Below are 20,119 nucleotides of genomic sequence, written 5' to 3'. Positions count from 1 at the left end.
CAATAGTGTTCTTTCCTTCAAATATCAATTTTGGAGATTTGCTGTGTTCCACTTTGACCTTTGTTATCAAGAATATATTTTATTGTTCGTAAATCAATGAAGATAAATTAAATAATTAAGTAGTGAGGATTTGACAATAGGGCTGTTTCATCCCACCATCGATAACTTTTACATATTAGATTAGATTACCCAAACGTGAAATACACCCAATATTATGTAATGACTCAGAATAATAATGAAACACCTAGGCCGAATTGTATCATACCAGAATAGAGTGGCATATGTTAATGGAAAACATATAGCACAATTTTTTATCAACAGCATCAAAAAATATATCTTCTCTTTTTTTTTCTTTTTCTGGCATTTGGAGAACAATGAATCAAGAATTCAAGGACCAATCAAATTTGAGGTAGACTATATTGATATTGCCTCCATCACTCAAAAGATGTGTCAAGAGACCTGCTTTATTGGCATCCAAGTAATCCATTAAGAACTTCAACACTTCTTTGTCCTGCCCAAAATCTCCACTATACCTGCAAATCAACCACACCAGTACCAACACCTCAATTTCATTGCTAAATTTTATCTTGTTTTGTAAAATGTTATCATTATTACTTACCATTTGATGATTCTGGAGAGGTGAACGGCCCTCTTGGCGAGGTCTATCTGCATTCCATCGTCGCGTTGGAAAAACTCCCTGGTTGCGTATCTTAATTCGGACTCAATGCCTCGTGGGGTGAAGAATTTCACTGACGGGCTTCCTCTTGTTGCATTGCACAGTCCAAAATGGATTAAGTGATTTACTTTGGGAAATGCCAACTGCATAAGCATAGTTGCATGTTTCAGTTTTGATGCATACTCTTACAGCCAACTTCAGAACCAAGCACAAGCAATGACAATTTTTTGCGCTTGTGTCAAAGTTTTGGTTCATTCTTTTATTGAGAAGTTATACTGTGTTTGGTTTAATCTGAAAGGGTATTCATTTTCCCTCTTTTTTATTTACAGAGTCAACACAAAAAATCTTATGATTACCTCCAAACGTGGGTCTCCGGTGCTGAAAGGCTTTATTAATGAGAATGGTTGTCTTCTGTTGTTCCGAAGAATGCCATCTTTGATCGAGCTTAAAGAAAAGGCATAGCCCCCAACTACGTACATGAATTCGTTAAAGAAGGTTCTCCGATCGATCATGTCCCCGGGACTGCCAATTCTAATCACTGCATGAATAGCCATAGCATTGTGCAGATTTATAAAGAATGCCAGCTTCTCATCTGCAGAAAGAGTCGTTAGATTCACTCTCTGAAGATCTTCCACTAGATTTACATATCTCCTAAATTCTTCGCTGTTGCTGATGCCAACGTAATCAAGATGGCGTCTATCCTCAGATGCATAGGACTCAAGTATAGCTGACATCACGCAGATGAGCCTCTGGCTCAAGTCAGCAGCAGCCTTAGGCTCCGAGTCACTAACCGAACCTCGGAAATTGTGGCATTTCGGTATGAAGGGTTCATGTTCAAGGAACCGATAGAGGTGGTTTCCATCCTCAAATGTGTGCTCCCTACACATATGCATCATCACATCAAAAGCAACCTCTTAACGAAAGATCCCGCGATCTTAAACGTGTGTATGTTCTTACCCGAAAACGTGGTGAATGAAATGCTTTCTTGCAAGCTGCTTCCCAATCTCAATGGCCTAATGAGTAGTCAAAAAGCACAAAGTATGAACCATTTAGTGGGAAAATAACACGAAAATGTGGAAAGATGGAGAGTTTTGATTGTGGGGGTGATTGATTCTTGTTAGTTCAAGTTTTAATGATCCAAATATAAGATTTTCGCATGTCCAAATAATCTTTTTTCCAAATCTAAATCAAAATATATTTACACCAATAGCCCATTTTTTTATCAGTAAAAAGTCTTATGTACCAAAGTCAACTAGCAAATTGCGTAGTGCTTACGTACCCTAACGCAATTACGGCCAACTTAAAAAATTATTCCACGTCATAAATTTAAAGTTGAATTCAAACCCATCCGTGTTTTGAGTCTGACTTCTCGTTTGAATTTTCTTTAGTCGTAGTATACCCTAAAAACACGTACATAATCTCGCCTTAATTGTCATTAAATTATTGCTTGAATTCTATATTAGGGAAAAAAAAAGTCCAATTTCTCCAAGTGGAGCTAGGACACATTCCATAGTGGATTCAAACCAACCCAAATCTCATTAACGTTACCATGTAATAATTTGACTCATAATTACAAAGAATGAAGTCCTTGAACCGTTTTTCTCTACATTGAATTGTTAGTCACATTTTTTTTCCTAAATATTATTTGTATCAATAACCATTCAAAATCAGATTTAAAAAAAAAAACCCATTAATAATCTTGTATTTAACCTTTGAAGGGTACGGAAAAAAACCACGTTTCTGTGGAAATTTTGAGTCGAGAACATTAATATATATATACATACATATATATAAATGTTTAAATAGATAATGATGTCATTGGAATAAAGAAAAAAAATTCCATGAATTAAAAATAAAGGTAAATGAGATCAAGAAATATTTATGGCATATAGGCATTAATCATGACAATTATTCTCAAAGTTTTCGGTTTTAGCAATATAATTTAAAGAAGAATCCAATTTGGTAAACGACTTCAAACTATCGACTTTTTCCTTTTCAACCAAATAATAACAGAATTAAATACAAACAAACGCGTAACAAATTGGACCCCTCTTTCCTAAAAGAAAACTATCTTTTAATATATATGTTAGTATTTTACTGACACACTTGCGTGTATAAAACAGTGGATAAGCATGTATAAATTTATGTACAATAATTTAATACAATGCTTTTTAAAACATTTAAAATTCAAACTAAAGTGAAGAGAAGGAAAAAAAATTGATTTAACAATTATATAACTTGAATAGGAATAAATTAAAATAACTTAAATTATAAATTAAAAATGAAATATTACTTTACTACAAAGGGTTTTAATTAAAGGACAAGCATTAGACACAATCATTCAAGTATGAGTATATTTTATGCAAAAAAATATAGAGTAAGGCTTTTGTGAGACGGTCTCACGAGTCTTTATATGTGAGATGGGTCAACTCTACCGATATTCACAATAAAAAGTAATACTCTTAGCATAAAAAGTAATATCTTTTCATGGATGATCCAAATAAGATATCTGTCTCACAAAATACGATCCGTTAGATTGTCTCACACAAGTTTTTGACTTGTTGCAAACAACCTATGGCCTAATGACATAAAAATTGCTCCATAAAAAAAGATGTGGATTCGAATACACGTTAAAACAAACTACCGTCTATATTAAAAATAAAATACATTTTTTTTATTAAACTTGCATGAATGATGTATAAGAATTGATTTTTCTTTAACAAAATATACTCATATATACCGTTATGGACGGATTCAAATAAATTTACTCAAAGAATTCAAGAAAAAAAGATTTAAAATTTTGAAAGAAGCAGAATAATATGCACTCAAAATTAATAATTAATAATTAAATTTAAAAATAGAAAAAAGTATACCTTCTTGCGACCACAATCCAAGTGGTGTATGAGTGCCTCCACGAGCTCCGCACCACAGAAGCAATTCTTCACGAATTTCATCTTCACGAAGCGATCTTGAATCGGGACCCTCTGTCGCACCACTCTCACAGTCACCGCCATCTCGTCCACCGGAGATTCTTCCTCCTCCGCGTCCTCGTCAAACCCATATACAGGCGCCACCGGAGCATCATCTGGGCATTTCACACTCAATATCTCCTCCAGTTTCTTGTCCAGCATCCCACCATTCCTCAACGAATTCAGCGCTACCAACCCACCGATCAGTTTCTCGTTAAAGAATATCTGAGGCACCGATAAACCGCCGGTCCTCTCCCTCAACTCCTTCTCCCTCCCGGGGTATACGTCTACGTTGATTTCGGCGAAGTTTAGGTTTTTCTCACGGAGGAAGGATCGGACAGCGGTGCAATCCCTGCAATTCGATCGGGAGAAGAAGCTTATTCTTCCCTTTAGCTCCGTTTTATTTTCCTTCAGTTTCTTGATAACTTTTAACCCCACCAAATTGAATTCCGTCACGTTAACCTTCCCGTCATCGTCTTCCTCCCCGCTCTTCAAAGACGATATGCGCTTCGTAATCGCTGCCGAGAAACTGTTGCTCTTGTCGCGTATGAATTTCCCGATGGCCAACGCCTGCGTGTCGAGCGTCTCCGGCAAGGAGCGGGACCGCTCCATCGACGGCTGTTGAGGATACAAAGCGTCGATCCCTGGCGGAGCTTCTGGCTTGGGCAGCCGTGAATCGGGTCGGATCATCTCCTGGGGAACTCGAGAATCCAATGGGTCTTCGAGATTTAAAGAATCTTCATCACCATCGACTATGGCTCCGCTATCATCGCCACCAGATATCCAATCCTCCGACGCTGCCGTATCGTGTTCCGTACGATCTTTTTCTCTATTTTCTGGAGAATTTATATTCTTTCCATTTTGGACATGATGATCCATTGTTTCCCCTTCTACTTGTTGTGGTAAATCCATTCCTCCCATCTTCTTCTTGAAATCAAATGAAAAGAAGAAAAGGGAATGAATGAACAATAACGGAAAGAAAGTGAAGCCGAGCTTGGCAGAACGATACGTTGGAGGGATATATATATATATATATATATATATATAAACATAGATATAAACGACCAAAATACTTAAGATAAGATGGTGTAATATTATTTGAATGTGAAATTGAGATTCTTTTAAATTTCTCAATGGATTAATAAATTAAAGTTGGACGAATTCATAAGAGAAATCATTATATCATAAAGGAATTTATCATATGAGAAATTAATATCATAATGATTCAAATTTGGAGATGAATTCAAAATTTGGTTAGTTGAATTGCTTATAAATTAAAAAGAGGGGATAAAATATGGGTAAAAGATAGATAAATACGAGGAAGATGTCAAAAGTAAGAGTGACTTACATTTGGAGACTATTGATGAAGTCCAACAAGAAATTTGAACCGGCCAACATGCATTGTTTCGAAATTATCTACTTATCCATCACAAATTATGAATTAATTTGTTTATTTATGAAAATTTTGAGTTCTTGTAACTTTTGGTTTATGGTAACCAAGTAATCAAATGTGGTAGAAGTTTTCTACATGATGTATGATCAAATAAATTCAAAAAATTGTGTGAGACGGTCTCACGGATCGTATTTTGCGATACAGATCTTTCATTCGGGTCATCCATGAAAAAGTATTAATTTTTATGCTAAGAGTATTACTTTTTATTGTAAATATCGGTAGAGTTGACCCATCTCACAGATAAAGATTCGTGAAACCGTAATAAATTAATATCGAATTGAGAACAAAACTTATCAACACGTTTTCGTGGGGAATTGAAATTCGCGCGCCCCCTCCGTTTAATTCGTGATTTTGACCATTTTGGGAGAAACCATGAAAGAAATTAGTTCTTATTAATTACAAAAATTAATTATATGAAACCGTTTTGTTGCCTATTGGTTTCTTTAAGTTGATTAGATTATATTAGATATATTATTATTATTATTATTATTATTATTTACATTTACATTTACTAGCTTGTGAAATTAATTATGTCTTTGATAATAAATATTGTTGGAATATTCTATATTAGTGGCATAGGAAGGGTAGAAAGACCAAGAGTTGGTTTCACTCCTAACTTTTGGTGATGTGAAGATAATTAGTTGCGATGATGGATGCGTGTTTATAGGGGGATTGAGAGACCATTTCGAGAGCCATACCACTTCTTAAAAAGTATTTATATATTTGATCATGAGATGATTTTATTTGAATGATCAATCCCATTCATATTTATAATAAAAATATATTTCTTTTTTTTTATGAATCTAATAAGATATTAATATCACAATCTCATAAGAATTTTTGTTTTTGATTATTGCAAGAAATAACCGTAGGTCAAAAAACATCCCTTCGTTAGCATACACGTAAAAGATGTGGTTCCTTGGGATGTGTAAAATCTCTGCCTACGACAAATTTAACATAACAGACGACTTTTTACAGATTCTGCAAGTGTGTCGAGAAAACACCAACTTCTTTGCATAGACAAGTAATTAAATCGGTTACTGAGGAATTATTTATACTATTAAGATTTGGACAGTAAAAGAAAAAGACAAACCTACGAATCGGACTTGTCTTAAAAATCTACTTTCCATGGGGAACGAGGACACAATGGCTGGACCTATGGGCTTGACTTGACTTGAAAACGGTGTAAAGACCACGTTTTGTTGATTCAAAAAAATTTAATCTCAAAAAGAAAAACTAGTCATCCGACAATGATCATCAACGGACTTCTTCGAGTTTAAACAATTCCCACAAGTGAAAAAAATGCTATTATTATACCAAGGTAGAAACCAACCAAAAAAATGGAACTTGTGAAGTCCGACTTTGACAGATAATATAACCCACCCAGTTCGAAAACTTCATTCAAATATCCGTCATCTTCACCAGCTCACCATATAGAATCCTGTCATCTCTGCCGGTGTTACTTTCCAAGAGTGCGCTTTGCACGAGTTCCTTAACATCCCTGTGTGAGAGGAACTTCCCTAGATTGTGAATTATCAGCCTCAGATCTTCGACCTGAAAAACGAATGAAGTGAGTCAGATAATCATTTACTTGAGATTCACCAGGATAAGAGTTAAAAGTTATTTTACCCTTATGTGTCCGACACGATTTCGATCAAAGAACCTGAAAGCTTGCAGCAGCTCCTTGTCAACTTTTTTTGCCTTAGAATCCTCGGCTATCTTTCCCTTGTCGCGCACATCCATATTAGTATTAGGCTTTGAAGCTTTTGTAGCGGTATCCTGTTGTTCATTCCGCTCTTTAAGAGTAACGGATTCACTGACAGTGCTATGATATGTCTTCTCCGCATCAATAAGCTTCTGCATAGAGAAAAAATCAAATAATTACAACAAAAATAATTGAAAATGCCTTGGGCATGAAGATAGCATATATAGAGCAGAAGGTACCCTCAACTATGACCTTTCCATCTCTCATCTGTGACATTTGAGATTTACATTTTTCTTCAATTCTTAAATTTTTTTCCTTTTACATTATGGAGAAGCAGAAAGATAGTATAGGGGATTGCCTCTTTAGATGAGTTGAGATGTGGCGTTGCATCAATCATTTCTTCATCTTCCTCTGGTTCTTCCTCTGGATCTTCTTCCTCGGGCTCTTGCTCCTCAATTTCATCCTCAACCTTACCTTCGGCAACCTCTTTAGTAGCATTCGTTTCTTCTATGACAATGTTGTTATCATCTTTCTGAGTGTTGTCATTATTTTCAGTCTTTGTTGCTTCTACATCTTCTGTCTTAACGCGCTTGCTTGATGAGTTATCCTCATTTTTCTCCTTTGAAGTTTGCTCTCTCGGTCTCTTTCCTTGGTTCCTCTTTGCAACAAATTTAGTGCGCAGCTTCTAAAATTTAAAGAAAAGAAGCTAAGAAGAATAAGAAAAACATAAATAAACTAAGTTTAGTTTTTAAACTAACAAGAAAGATGGCTCAAGACAACCTGAAGGAAACCCAACAGCCGACAACCCATTTCATACTGTAGCATCTCATACAAGGATTCCGCAAATACTGATATCTGCACGAATTTAAAGTACGAATTAAGTATTTCACATGGCAAATAGCGAGACTGAATAACACGTGACATGATGTGAAATGTAATATCAAACATCAGTCAAGCATGAGATTATTTACACATACAAAAGTCAAAACAAACCTCAAAGGTCGATTCCTCAGTATCGTTGGCACTATAATCCAAGAGTGAATCCAGTGAAAGTGATAATGACTGGAGCTGTTAGACCAAAGAAAATACCACTGAACAATGCTGGGGTACGAGCACAGAAAACTTGGAGTAATCATATTGATATCAAGGATAATGTGTTATGCATGATACTTACTTTTGAATCCTTGCTCCCTTTTGTTTGAAGAAACAACCCAGGATGTCGAGGAGGATCATCGCTCTTTTTCTTTTCTTTCACCACAGCTTTGTTTTTAGACTCATCGTTTTCAAGACGATCTTTCCCTATTTTCTTGTCCTTGGGCTTCCCCTTTTCATTTGATTTTGTTTGAATGTCATTTCGAGAAACATTCTGCTTCGCAATATCGGTGTCAATTTTAGGCCCAGATGATTGTTCCTTTTCCACCTTCTCTTCCTTTTTCTCCTGCTTCTCAAGAATAACTGTTTGTTGTTTCATTTTGGGACTGCTTTTATCCTTGGATATGCTCTCTTTCATCTCACTGTTAACAGCTTCTTTATTGTCATCCAACTGAGTTATCTTTATTGCTCCCACGTCCTTCGTAGCCACAATGCTGCCAGTATCTGCTGAGGCAGCCTTTTTCTTCGGGACCCTCTTAATTACTTTCCTTTTTACAGTAACTTTGGTGCTACCATCTTGGACAACAGCGCAAGTGTTGTCTTCTGATTTAACTGTTGTTTTATCCTTGGTGCTCCCTGATTCATTTGTTGTGTTACACTCAAGGGTCTTGCTTGCGCCTTGCTTAGCAGCAGATTTCACTGGCTTTTTCACGATCTTCTTCCTTGCAAAAGTTTTAATAGCTGAAGATTCGGATGATAAACCCTTCTGTAGCCCAACTACTTCAGAAAGAATACTATTTCCTTCAGTATCCTCTTTCTTCAATTCATCATTCTTGTCAGTGGCATTTTCTGTCGAGTCTTTCTTATTCTCAACTTTTTTCTTAACAATCCTCTTTATGATTTTCTTCTTTCCAGGCTTAACGCCAACAGCTGTCTGAGCACTGAAATTTTCTCCTTGAACACTCTTTGCAACATTTTTCTCCTCATTTACAATCACTTCTTTACTTCCAACAGATTGATTTTTCTCATCACCCTCTTCTGAAACTAGGTTCCCTTTATCGTCCATCGTGTCAGCATCTTTCTCCTTTTTATTATCCTCTGCCGACGGCCCTGAAGAAGACTCTTTCTTTATTAGTTGTCCAGCTTTTGTACATTACAGTTCCAGAGTTCAGACTGTCACCTTTTGTGACTACTTCCTTGTCACCAGTTATCTGGTTAGTATATTAAAAAAAATCAGAACCTTAAAATTATAAACAGAATGGAGGGAAGACAAGGCCGAGGTGGTTGATGAGTAGAGCGAGAACATAAGAATGAAACTTGGCAGCTCAACAAAGCATACACAGGCATAATTTCGATATCTGAACTACAAGGATTATCTCATGAAATAGCATATACTACCTGTTTCTAGGTTAACAAGTAAAAAATAAACCATGATTCATTGCTTGTTCATGATGTGACTTGTGACCTCTGAATGGGCTCAGAAAAGCACTATTCGTTCTCTTCAAAGGGTGGAACTTGTAACCAACCCATGTACATGATCACCACCAACCAGTTCAAACCTCTTCCCGGCGAATGGCAAATCTGCCATGACATTCTTATCCCAGCTACATGGTTACTTTAGGCCACAGTTTTGAGGACGAAAGTTTCATTCAAATAACATAGTCTAGCAGCAGTTTAGAAGATCATTATACTCTGATAGTAGTATCACTCTAGTTGATGCAATCTAATATCATAGTTCTAGAGAAGAAAGATACCCTCTAACCTAGTCTTACTAATAACAGAAATAATCTGTAGTAACATTCAATGAAACCATGCAATCCATCCCCAGTCTTGAATATCCAGCAGTCATCAACTCCAGAGCAAAGAGAAAGCATGGGATCCCACTCACTAAACGAAGGACTCGCTAAATAAAGGGAAGCAATGCATGCCTTCCACCGTATAAAATTTAAATCAAGTATGAAGTACGTAGATTAATTTAGATTAGAAAGAGGATAACATAGTCTGCACAAAACAATCAGTGAAAGGCAAGAACACGCGTGTTATAACTATAAATAAAATTCAGAGTCAAGAATCAGCTTTATGCATGAATGGCGATAAATATGCCAGAGATACCCATTTGTTTTATTCATGATGCCATTGTAGTATTATATATCATTATCAAATAAAGGTTAGGACGAATAATTTGATATACATACAAAATTAAATCATACCTCTTTCTTCATAGTGAGCTTCAACTCCCTCTCAGAAACTGCTTTTTTGTGATTAAGCCACTGTTCTCGCCATAAATCCAGGGAAGGAAGACACTGAGTCAGATTGGGAACATACAACACAGTTACCTCGTTGTGACTGAAGAGCCCATCTTTTCCAACTCTCTGATAATGGATCTACATATCAAAATGTTTTATGACAAGTGGGCAAACATGTCAGAGCTACATCAAACAAGTCTGGAAATTAAGAATGACACATTTTGCAGTTGTTTATTGTAAATCAGCTCAAATTAAGGTACATTTGTGAGATTTAAAAGTGTGATCATTATGGCAACCATATCATCCAAGACCTTCACAAGTAAATTTTCTTCATTATTTTCCTTCAATTAAAAACTCTTCCAGATTAAAAATGCAGCAACATCTAGAGAACTGCTTCCTCGTTCCAATGATCCAACATAAAATCCTAGCACTTTTATAGCTATAAAAAAAGGACTGTCATGATAAACATCTCCCTCAATTTTATGAGATCATATTCCCTTGTTTTACAAATTCTGAAACTGCTTTTGTGAATCATTTCCACTTATTACCATGCTATAAAGGTTTCGTCGGGTGCTCTCTTTGTTCAACAAGTGTATCTAAAACTTGCATGCTCAGTTGTAAGGTAGAAATGAAAGAAAAATACAAATTAATCATGAAATGGAATTATTTTAAGAACTGCCCACAAAATAAAATCACTCCAAACACCAGAAGAATTATTTTAAGAACTGCCCACAAAATAAAATCACTTCAAACACCAGAAAAACTTGCCGGTTTAAATAAAACATGATTTTTAATGAATACACGCTTTCTATTAAGTATTATTATAATGGAATGCAACTATTTATTGTCAAACTCCGTAGATTCAATCATGGTCTTTCCAGAATAAAAAAGCTAAAAAGAGGGAGAGGGGGGAGGGGGGGGGGGGGGGAGGAGAGAGAACTCACCACGAAATCACAAAAGTCAAACCTCAAGGCAAAAATAAACAAATCCAGAGCTTCTGCTAGATTTGTCTAACAAGAGAGTTATATGATAAGGAATCTAGAATGTGAAGTCAACTCAAACCTCATACTGGAACCATGCAAATAAGTTCGAGGATAATGAAAATCTAGGTGAGTATTCCAACTCCTGGAGAGAGCAATTATTAAATATTATCGTCGTTTCTATCAATTATCTTCTGCAGAAACAGACTAGAACCGTCATGCATGACATTTTAAGGGTGCAAGATATGGTGGGTACTCTATCAAAATTGTTTGAACTTTAGAGACACCTGACAACTAACGATCTAATAATACGAGCCACTTTACAAATCACTGCTGAGATTCGCTCATTTTAAAGGCTTCAGTACAAATACAAACACGTTTTCAGCATATGAGACAAATATCAGGTTATTTATTGGAAATATATTTCTTAAAATGAGTTATTTGTTCTCTTCAAAGAATAATGCATTATCGGTACGTGTAACCAACATATCGCACATCTTCAGGCAGGGATCTAATAGAGCTATAGGAGCCTTCAATTTGAAATTAATAGCTTCTTAAAGAAAAAGATAAAAAGACTACCTCGAGAAAACGATTCCAGTGCTGACAGTTTTTCAGATCAAGATTGGTCACATCTTTTGCATACCTACCACAGGAACCATTTCAGAACAAACTAAAAATAAAATAAAAATCAAGAAAATTCCTCACGAGAAAAACCTTAGAGCTGTTTGAATTAATGAGGAGTCATCAACCGATGGATCAATTCCATCAATTGCGTCCCATGGGCCCCCAATTGCCATTAAACTATTATTACGTTTGAGGATAGAAAATCTAAGCATATTGCAAAAATGCGGTACACGGTCATCATAGTTTCTTTGGGATGACAGCTCTGCCAGAGCATTTTGACTCAGTCCACTCATCAGAAGAATCTGATACGAGAGAAAAAAGAAAGAGAAGATTTAGGTTTTACTTAAAAAAATAGGTGTGCATATGATCATCACATTCACTTTATGCCTGCTCTAGCAGTGATAATTGTTGTAATCAAAATCAACATTAAAAATACACAAAAAAGGTCTTTGCATAGCACACAAACTTAGACCACCACCTTATTTTGGGAGAATCGTAAAAACCGGTAACAATTCAACATAATGTCCTCCATTTTACTAAACACTCAAATTAACAGAAATACAAAAAAGAGATTAATAAATGAATCTTCAGAGATAATTGTTGGTCCTCTTTTGACTTAATTGGGCTCCGTGATTCATGCCGAGCACTTCAAGTGGTAAAGCAAGCTCAAGAAACTAAAAGCATTCGGGAAACATGTTACTAAAAACATCGGTATTGACCATTTTTAATAGGTAATTAAAGTTGCATGACATAAAGCTCGACCAAATATTGAAGGGAGTGCAAAGACAAACCATATCTGTTGTTGGTGAAATAAATGAATGGATTGTGAGCCCTGTTTATAGGTCCCATATGGCATAGGTTTGAGCAGGTTGAGCCAGTTGATTGGCACTAAACTACGATTATAGGAAGGAAACTGGTCCTTATAAATGGCATATGAGAAAATCTCACAGCACTATCTGCACTTGGGTGTTATTGGATAAGTGGAGTGGGTTATAGTAAGACGTAGTAGGTGCAACAAGGGGCATTACATTTTTCAGTTGTGGAATTGCAACATCATCTCACATGGAATACAGGAGCAATTTTGGGTTGTAAATATGGCCTAAGATCTCAGTGAGACGGCTAGAGCCAATCTATGTCGAGAAAAAATAGTCTGAGTCACAACATCCCACGTAAAAGTGGAAGTTTCCGCACAAATTTTTAAGTAGCCATGCGACAAAAAATACCTCAACGTTTATGCATCGACATATCACATATATACACACACATAGATCAATCCTTACGAGCTAACCTTCGCATTCCAAACAGTAGTTTGTCTTGCTTTTGTCACATCAGTTCCCAGTTGTTTAGAAGGTGATTCTGTCCTCTCCATGGAAGTCGTGTCTTCAACAAAGTCATGCTCAAAACTATTCAATCAAACGTTATTATCATTTAAAAATTCCAAAGAGTATATTTTAGTTGAAACATAACTTAAAATAATTACATCACCATGTTATTTCTAAGTGACTTCAACATCAGAATAATGATGCTAAAGCACAATCTAACATTAACAATAAAAAGAATCAACAAGTTTAAAAAATAAATTTATTTGCAAGATGACAGGTTCAATCATGACACCAAAGAAGAAGCCAAAAGATAAATTACCTCACAGGAGTGTAGAAATGGAGCATCAGGTTCTTCTTCGGCCAATTAACGATAACCTACAAGCAGCCAACAAAGTGAATTCATATACAGAAGTCAAAGCATGAAAATTATACTAGTTAGAAGAATAGGCAATACCTTTGAGCATTCTGGAGATACATAAAGCCGAGGATATCGCTTATCTAATGACAAATAATCCCTCTCGTCTGCTACAAAGCTAAATGAAAAGATCTACAACAAAAAAATGCCATGAATTAGGGTGCAACTATTATTAAATGGATTCAGAAATACAATTCATTAGTGTTGTTTAGTTACAAACACATTGGCATCTTCTCTACATTATCCAAAGCAAATGGTTTCCTGGTGAAACTATCAACAGGAAAATAATATATCTTCATCAATGCAACTATGTTAGTAGCAGAGGTATGTCTAATAGAGAGTGAATAAGAAACGATACCAAAGAATTTCACATTGGATGCGGCTTTTACTTTGATGAGAAATAGTGAAGAAAGTCAACAACAAGAGAAGTAAATGGATAACCATGAGCTCTAAAAACAAAAAATATATATATTGCGTCATACAAACAGCAATTGTTGATGGCACACATGGGAGATTCAAAGAACTTTACAAGAAGGAAGGGGAGAGGAATCAAAGCGGTCTTCAACTGGAGACATAGAGATGCAGTGAAAAGATACATATGAACATGCAAATGGAACACTGAAGCAGGCTTTGCAAGACTAAAAGAGAAAGAAGTGATAATAAGGCAGGCTTTGCAAGACTAAAAGAGAAAGAAGTGAATAAAGCAGGCTTTGCAAGAATAAAAGAGAAGGAAGCGATAATATTCAATCATGGCGGTCTGAAATAACAATGAACTGCTGACGGACAAAATCTCTATTGAGGTTCTCGAAGAGAAGTCAGTTACTATTTAATATCAATTTCTCTGACTATTCTGCAACAGGTAGCCTGTGGGATAATTGTTTTTACCTTGCAGACATACTCTCTCCTCTTTTGTCTTACAGGGGAATGATGCTGGGATTGAGGCCTTCAGCATCGTAGAACACCAAGTTAGGTAGAGTACAAGATTGATAAGCTGTGTAACATACATAACTATAACAGAATACAAATTAAACATGATCCACCTATGCAAAATTTCATGACGTGGGGATTCTCGCCGAGCAGATCTGACATCTTTTGCCTGCGAGGAACCTCGACGGTCCCTGGAGAGTCTTGAGGGAGTACGTTCACGCCTCAATTCCAGGCTGCGTTTGAGCTCTCGATCCCTCTCCTTCTCCCTTCGCTGTCGTTCTTTTTCACGTTCCTTGTCTCGTTCTCTCTCTCTTTCTCGGATTCTTTCTCTCTCTCTTTCTCTTTCTTGTTCCCTTTCCCTTTCTCTTTCTCGTTCTCTTTCTCTTTCCCGTTCTCTTTCTCTCTCTCTTTCATGTTCTCGTAGTCGCTCCTTCTCTCTCTCTCTCTCTTTCTCTCGCTCAAGCAAGTAATCCCTTTTCTCGTGATCTCTGCGATCCAGCTCCCGGCCATGTCTACTCCTGTCATCTTTACGATCATCAACTCTTGGATGACCAACCCGTGCCAACATGCTGCTTGGGTAATCTGATTCAAGCAATGTGGTAATGTGGCTCTTCCCTGCTCCATAGTCCCTACCAGGAGGCAAACTCACTCCATAACCAGGATTTGAATTCTGAGCATATATAAGTTCATCAACACTTCGCTGTGGAGCTGCTCCTAATATTGATGTAGTATGTTGTCCACTATATGATGACCCACTAACCAACGCTAAACTACGTAAGTCGGGATCAATTCTTCCACCATAGGCAATAGGATCTTGGGCAGGACGATGAACCAGGGCCCTCGCTGCAAGGTAATCAGCTTGTCTGCCAGAAATTTTTTGCTCAGTGCAGTAGATTGTATGAAACCTTACACACATTTGTTGTGCGCCAGTCCAATATCATAATAATGGTCTCTTCATTTGATATTCATTTGACAAAAAATAACTATTTACAAAGCTAGATTCAGTTTAAATCTCATCACATGATCAGAGGTGTGATGAGTAGAGTGCATAATATTAGCATCACCTAGTTCCTAAGACGAGGACCAATGAAAATCATACCTTTCATCTACTCCGGAAAGAATGATACTAGCAATCTAGCATGCAAAAATAATAAGAAAAGACTGATACAGGCTTAACATTACTTTACCTAGCTCCCCCTTCAATAGGGGTAGATAGTGTATGAGCCTTTAGCATTTGTTCTTGCCTAAGCACTGTTGCTTGTTCCACACGATCATACATCTTAGACTGCAAACAATAAAATCAATGAAATACAAATATATAAGGTTAGATATTTGGTCCTAAATGGTTAAAAGGAAATTATAAAACACAATTAATTAGAACTTAAAATATTATAATAGACAATTTAAGCATTAATAGGCAATTTAATCATATGTAATTAACATAAAAACAGATCAATATGACAAAAATTCACATAAATCATCCCTAAGGATTATGAAACACGAATACTATACCAAGCTCAGCTTACCTATTTATCTAACTGATACCCATGTAACAAAAGCAATACTTTAAAGAAGTAAATCGCACCATTCAATACCTGATGTTCTTGGCCAAAAGAAACTGAATCAACGTATCTACCAATGGTTTCACTAGGTAAATCCCTCCCAACATATGAACGGTGGCTCCCATCATATTGTTGTCTATCAATTGCGGGATAATCCGAATTTCTATCAGAATACAGCTGGTCAACTTTATGTCCATAGTCATGACTTGAAGATGAGACATAATCATTTGATGCGAACCTAGGCGAGTCTGGAATGGAGGATCCATAATTACTCCGGCCTTCTAAAGTGGTTGTTGCAGATCCCTTTGCAACCATTGGAGAAATCTATTAAGAGTAGTAGTAAATACACCATTTTACCCAACCAGATATGAAACAACATTACAATCGATTGAAGCATTCATACCTTCTCAAAAGCATAAATCAAATGGAGAAAAAGATACATAAAGGAACTGAAATAGATGCTAGAGCTAAAGATAACATGATTAATGTTGAAGTGAAGTTCTTCAGTTTAAGAAAGATAAGTCGAGCGTAACCTTAAGAGAATCAAGAAACAGCAACCTGTTAAAGAACTGGATACAAAGCTATAAGGAAATGTAAATATTAATCAAAGAACATATATACTATATAGATCATTTCAGATGTCTGTGAGCCGGAATTCTAGGTGATATATCCTATTTTTCAACAGCATTGTTTGTTTGGGATTTTAAACTCAACTCAACCGAAAATTTATAATTTGGTCTATACATACAAAAGCTTCATTTCATAAAGTTTTTTCAAAAGTTTTGATCCCATCGTTATATCACTTTTCAAATAAACCATTTAAAACATAATTACTAAACAATCACATATTTTTTCTCTCCACTTTATTCAAACAATTATCGTTTCATCCAGAGGAGAAACCAGGACTCTAAAGTATGGTGGGCTAAAATAGAAATAATTGATGTGTTAAGGAACAAAATAAATCTTAATGATCATATTGTATAATAACTTAAACAAATACATAGATGAACATGTCAAAAATATAATAAATATACAATGTCCTGTAAATACAATCAAACTACTTCGTTGCCAGACTAATTGAGTAACTTGATATTTCTAAATTCACTCCTTATTTTATTTTGGTAATTTTTCATCCGATATCCAATTCATAAAACACCATTAGAACTAGAGATGCCAAGAAACCTTCAAAAATACTAATAAGGATGTCACTAACGCACACGAAAAAACAATTATATATAGACTAAAGTTATCATTTAGTTTCTAATTAATTAACAAAAACCAGCTATTCTAATCATATTTATCTTTTTATAAGCCAAACCAGCTATAGTAATCACATTTCGTCTTTTTATACGATTAGTATGATGATATTCAGATTTATGATATATAATTTAGTTTCTAAATATTTCACAAATAATGACATGATAAATACATTTGTTTTAGACATACATAATAAGCGTGCAACACTCTTAATCATCATTTTTAAAATTCCATTAAACACTAAAACTTGAATTACAAGGGACGCACTCTAGAAAACAAAAGATCTCAAGATCAAAGCAAATAGATGAAAAAACTAAATAATTGTAGATCACCTGAAAATTATGGGTTTCAATTTTCGAAAATTCAAGATTTGAAGATAATTTATTACATAGTTGTCAAAGGGGAGGGTCTCTCGCCTAAACAAAAGCTCTTAATATCAAAGCAAATAGATGAAAAAAATCGAAATAATTGTATATTACCTAAAAATTATTGGTTTCAATTTTCAAAAATTCAAGAATTGAAGATAATTTATTACATAGTTGTGAGAGGTGCTAAGGCAAGAGGCGCCACAAGGAGAGGACCTTACGCCTTGGGTCATTCCACGAGCAGCGATTCACAAAAGCGAGCTAGCCTTGGAAGTTCACTCGGGCGTTCTTTTCCTGAAGTCATCTCAGGAGCAGCGATTCACTAATGCGAGCCCAAACTCTTTTCATGGACTAGCCTTGGAAGTTCACGCCTGAGTAAATTTTTCTAATTACTTGTTTAAAACAAAAAGCCCAAACCAAAACCCTAGCAACCCAACACTGGAACCAGAAAAAGAGAGCGTTGAACAGAAGAACGAGGTGAGGGCATCCACATCCAAAACAATCAGAAAAAATACTGATTTCACATCTCTTCATCAAGATGAAAAAGAAATTGATGTTGATCAAGAAAATGATGAAAATCAAGAGGAATACAAGTCTGAAAGTTTTGGAGACTCTCATCGATGGAAGAATAAGAACTTGATTTGGATGATTGAAGAATTTGAATCATGTTCCTACTTACTACGAACTTATTAATTATTTTTTGTCTTTGAGTGACATCGTGACTAAACTACTTCATATTTTAATAAATTTATTCCAAGATATATATTTTTTAAAAAAAATTAAAAATGTGTGCCTTGCTTCGGTAAGGCGCGCGCCTCGCCTCGCCTTACGCCTCAGTATCCATGACCCTTGTGCACTTCGGTACGCCTTGCACCCCTTGACAACTATGATTTATTATGTCAAATATTAAAAGGCCGAAGGTGTACATGCTTAGTAGTAGAAGTAAAATAAACTAGTTCCATACATAGGTAAATTAAGAAAAAGAACCTAATGTGGACTGGTCTACTAGAGTATAGAACATTGTCCTGGGCCAAACTAAAGCCCATCTATGAACCATAGTACCATAAAATAATATTAAAAGATTCAAGTTATAACAGCTGACCATCAATTATTCAATCCTCAAAGAAAAAACACTGGTCCAAGTAAAGTAGTAAACTAACAGAAAGAGTCCTACGACTTGTAACCAATGTCACACGAACAAATATAGTTAACCCATTTGATTTGAATAATGTGAAATAACATATAATACTCACCTGCAACATATTAACATCATTTATCAAGAAACTGATACTGTTGAAGTTCACAAGGGTTTGAGACCAGTTTCAAGGTAAAAGCATTGAAATTGCAAATGAATCGTTCAAGACAAATCCAAAACTTTTCAGGCAGTGAAACACAAATACTGTGGCAATGCAAACCTTGTTTGTGCGGTATCACAGTTTATGAGTAACGTATGTCACGGGAATGAAATAATAGCAGAAAACTAAATATATTGTCCAAAAATACTTCATATGAAATTGAATCAAATGCCAACTGAAAAAACGCGGAAAATTGATTAAAAAAGGGTCAAAAGCATGTGGCAAAAATAAAGTCGACCACAACCTGCTGTGCCGCGGAGCCATAAACCGAACTATACTGTCCCCCATAATGCAACGGCTTTTCTGCTGCGGAAGGATGGCCCGAATATGCAGATCCTAACTACAATAACCAAAATTAAACCAATTTCATAAACATGGCCGTTTCACACGTTTTGTCCTCCGTACCCTTCAAGGATTGAATGAAATACAAAATACCAGAATTCATGAATATACACGTTTCGTCCTCCGTATCTTACGAGGATTGAATAAAATACAAAATCCCAGAATTCATAAATATACATAATTCGAGTGAGCATAGAAACATACGTTTTGAGAAGCATAGGAAGACCGGGAAGAGTAGGGTTGCTGCTGGCCGTAGGTATTATTACTTCCTCGAGAAGCATACATCTTTCCTTTCACAGAACATAAAATTAATCGAAAAGCAGGCTACGAAACGACCAATTCTGGATTAAAAGCAATAATTTTTTAACTTGGAGACGGCGGCCACGAGTACCACCGCAAGTGTAGAATCAAAAAACCCTAATTGTTGTTTGGTAGTGGCTGGCGAGTTCTATTCACTTGTTATTTATCAACAAAACATAATTAATTAATCCAATTAATTGAAACTCATATATATATAATATATATATAATTTTATTTTTATTTTTTTGAAATTGACTGAATAGTAAATAATAATAATAATAATAACAATAAAATAAATTATCAAGAAACTAAGATAAACAAATTGATTGAATTAAAACATATCCATATAAAAAATTATCATTAAATTCAAATCTTTGACGGATAAATATTAATGATTATAAATATGTGATACGTGCATATATAGATAGACGAGCAATCCAGACGGGAGAAAATGAAAGCAAGACAAGGAAAACAAAGGAGGACGGGAGAACCAAGGAGACGAAGAAAAAGAGGTGCAACCGGAAGCCAT

General features: G+C 35.6%; 2 protein-coding genes across 5 annotated transcripts; both read right to left on the bottom strand.

Annotated features, from left to right (window-relative positions):
• Positions 1–211: 211 nt before the first annotated feature.
• LOC142540816 (uncharacterized) lies at positions 212–4,662 on the bottom strand. Its single transcript, XM_075647221.1, has 5 exons — positions 3,550–4,662; positions 1,634–1,689; positions 1,033–1,555; positions 620–819; positions 212–533 (listed from the first exon to the last, which is right to left on the bottom strand). The coding sequence occupies exons 1-5, from the start codon at positions 4,564–4,566 to the stop codon at positions 380–382; spliced, it is 1,950 nt and encodes a 649-aa protein (XP_075503336.1). The 5' UTR covers positions 4,567–4,662; the 3' UTR covers positions 212–379.
• Positions 4,663–6,295: 1,633 nt separating this feature from the next.
• LOC142540815 (protein SHORT ROOT IN SALT MEDIUM 1-like) lies at positions 6,296–19,752 on the bottom strand. 4 transcript variants are annotated; one of them, XM_075647219.1, is made up of 20 exons: positions 19,495–19,752; positions 19,193–19,288; positions 16,210–16,295; positions 16,005–16,134; positions 15,597–15,694; positions 14,523–15,272; positions 14,368–14,425; positions 13,522–13,614; positions 13,387–13,442; positions 13,034–13,148; positions 11,836–12,047; positions 11,701–11,764; positions 10,106–10,279; positions 9,076–9,106; positions 7,978–9,005; positions 7,797–7,871; positions 7,584–7,658; positions 7,162–7,488; positions 6,728–6,955; positions 6,296–6,652 (listed from the first exon to the last, which is right to left on the bottom strand). In XM_075647219.1, exons 1-20 carry the CDS (start codon positions 19,573–19,575, stop codon positions 6,500–6,502), a joined length of 3,930 nt encoding a protein of 1,309 aa, XP_075503334.1. In that variant the 5' UTR covers positions 19,576–19,752; the 3' UTR covers positions 6,296–6,499. The 4 variants fall into 4 exon arrangements, with proteins under 4 accessions (XP_075503334.1, XP_075503335.1, XP_075503331.1 ...); XM_075647220.1 differs by having other exon boundaries at positions 16,210–16,274; XM_075647216.1 differs by having other exon boundaries at positions 16,005–16,295.
• Between the last annotated feature and the right edge of the window lie 367 nt (positions 19,753–20,119).

The sequence above is a fragment of the Primulina tabacum genome, chromosome 3, assembly GCF_025594145.1.
Source record: "Primulina tabacum isolate GXHZ01 chromosome 3, ASM2559414v2, whole genome shotgun sequence".
Lineage (NCBI taxonomy): Eukaryota > Viridiplantae > Streptophyta > Magnoliopsida > Lamiales > Gesneriaceae > Primulina > Primulina tabacum.
This window is presented reverse-complemented; position numbering and strand designations above follow the sequence as displayed.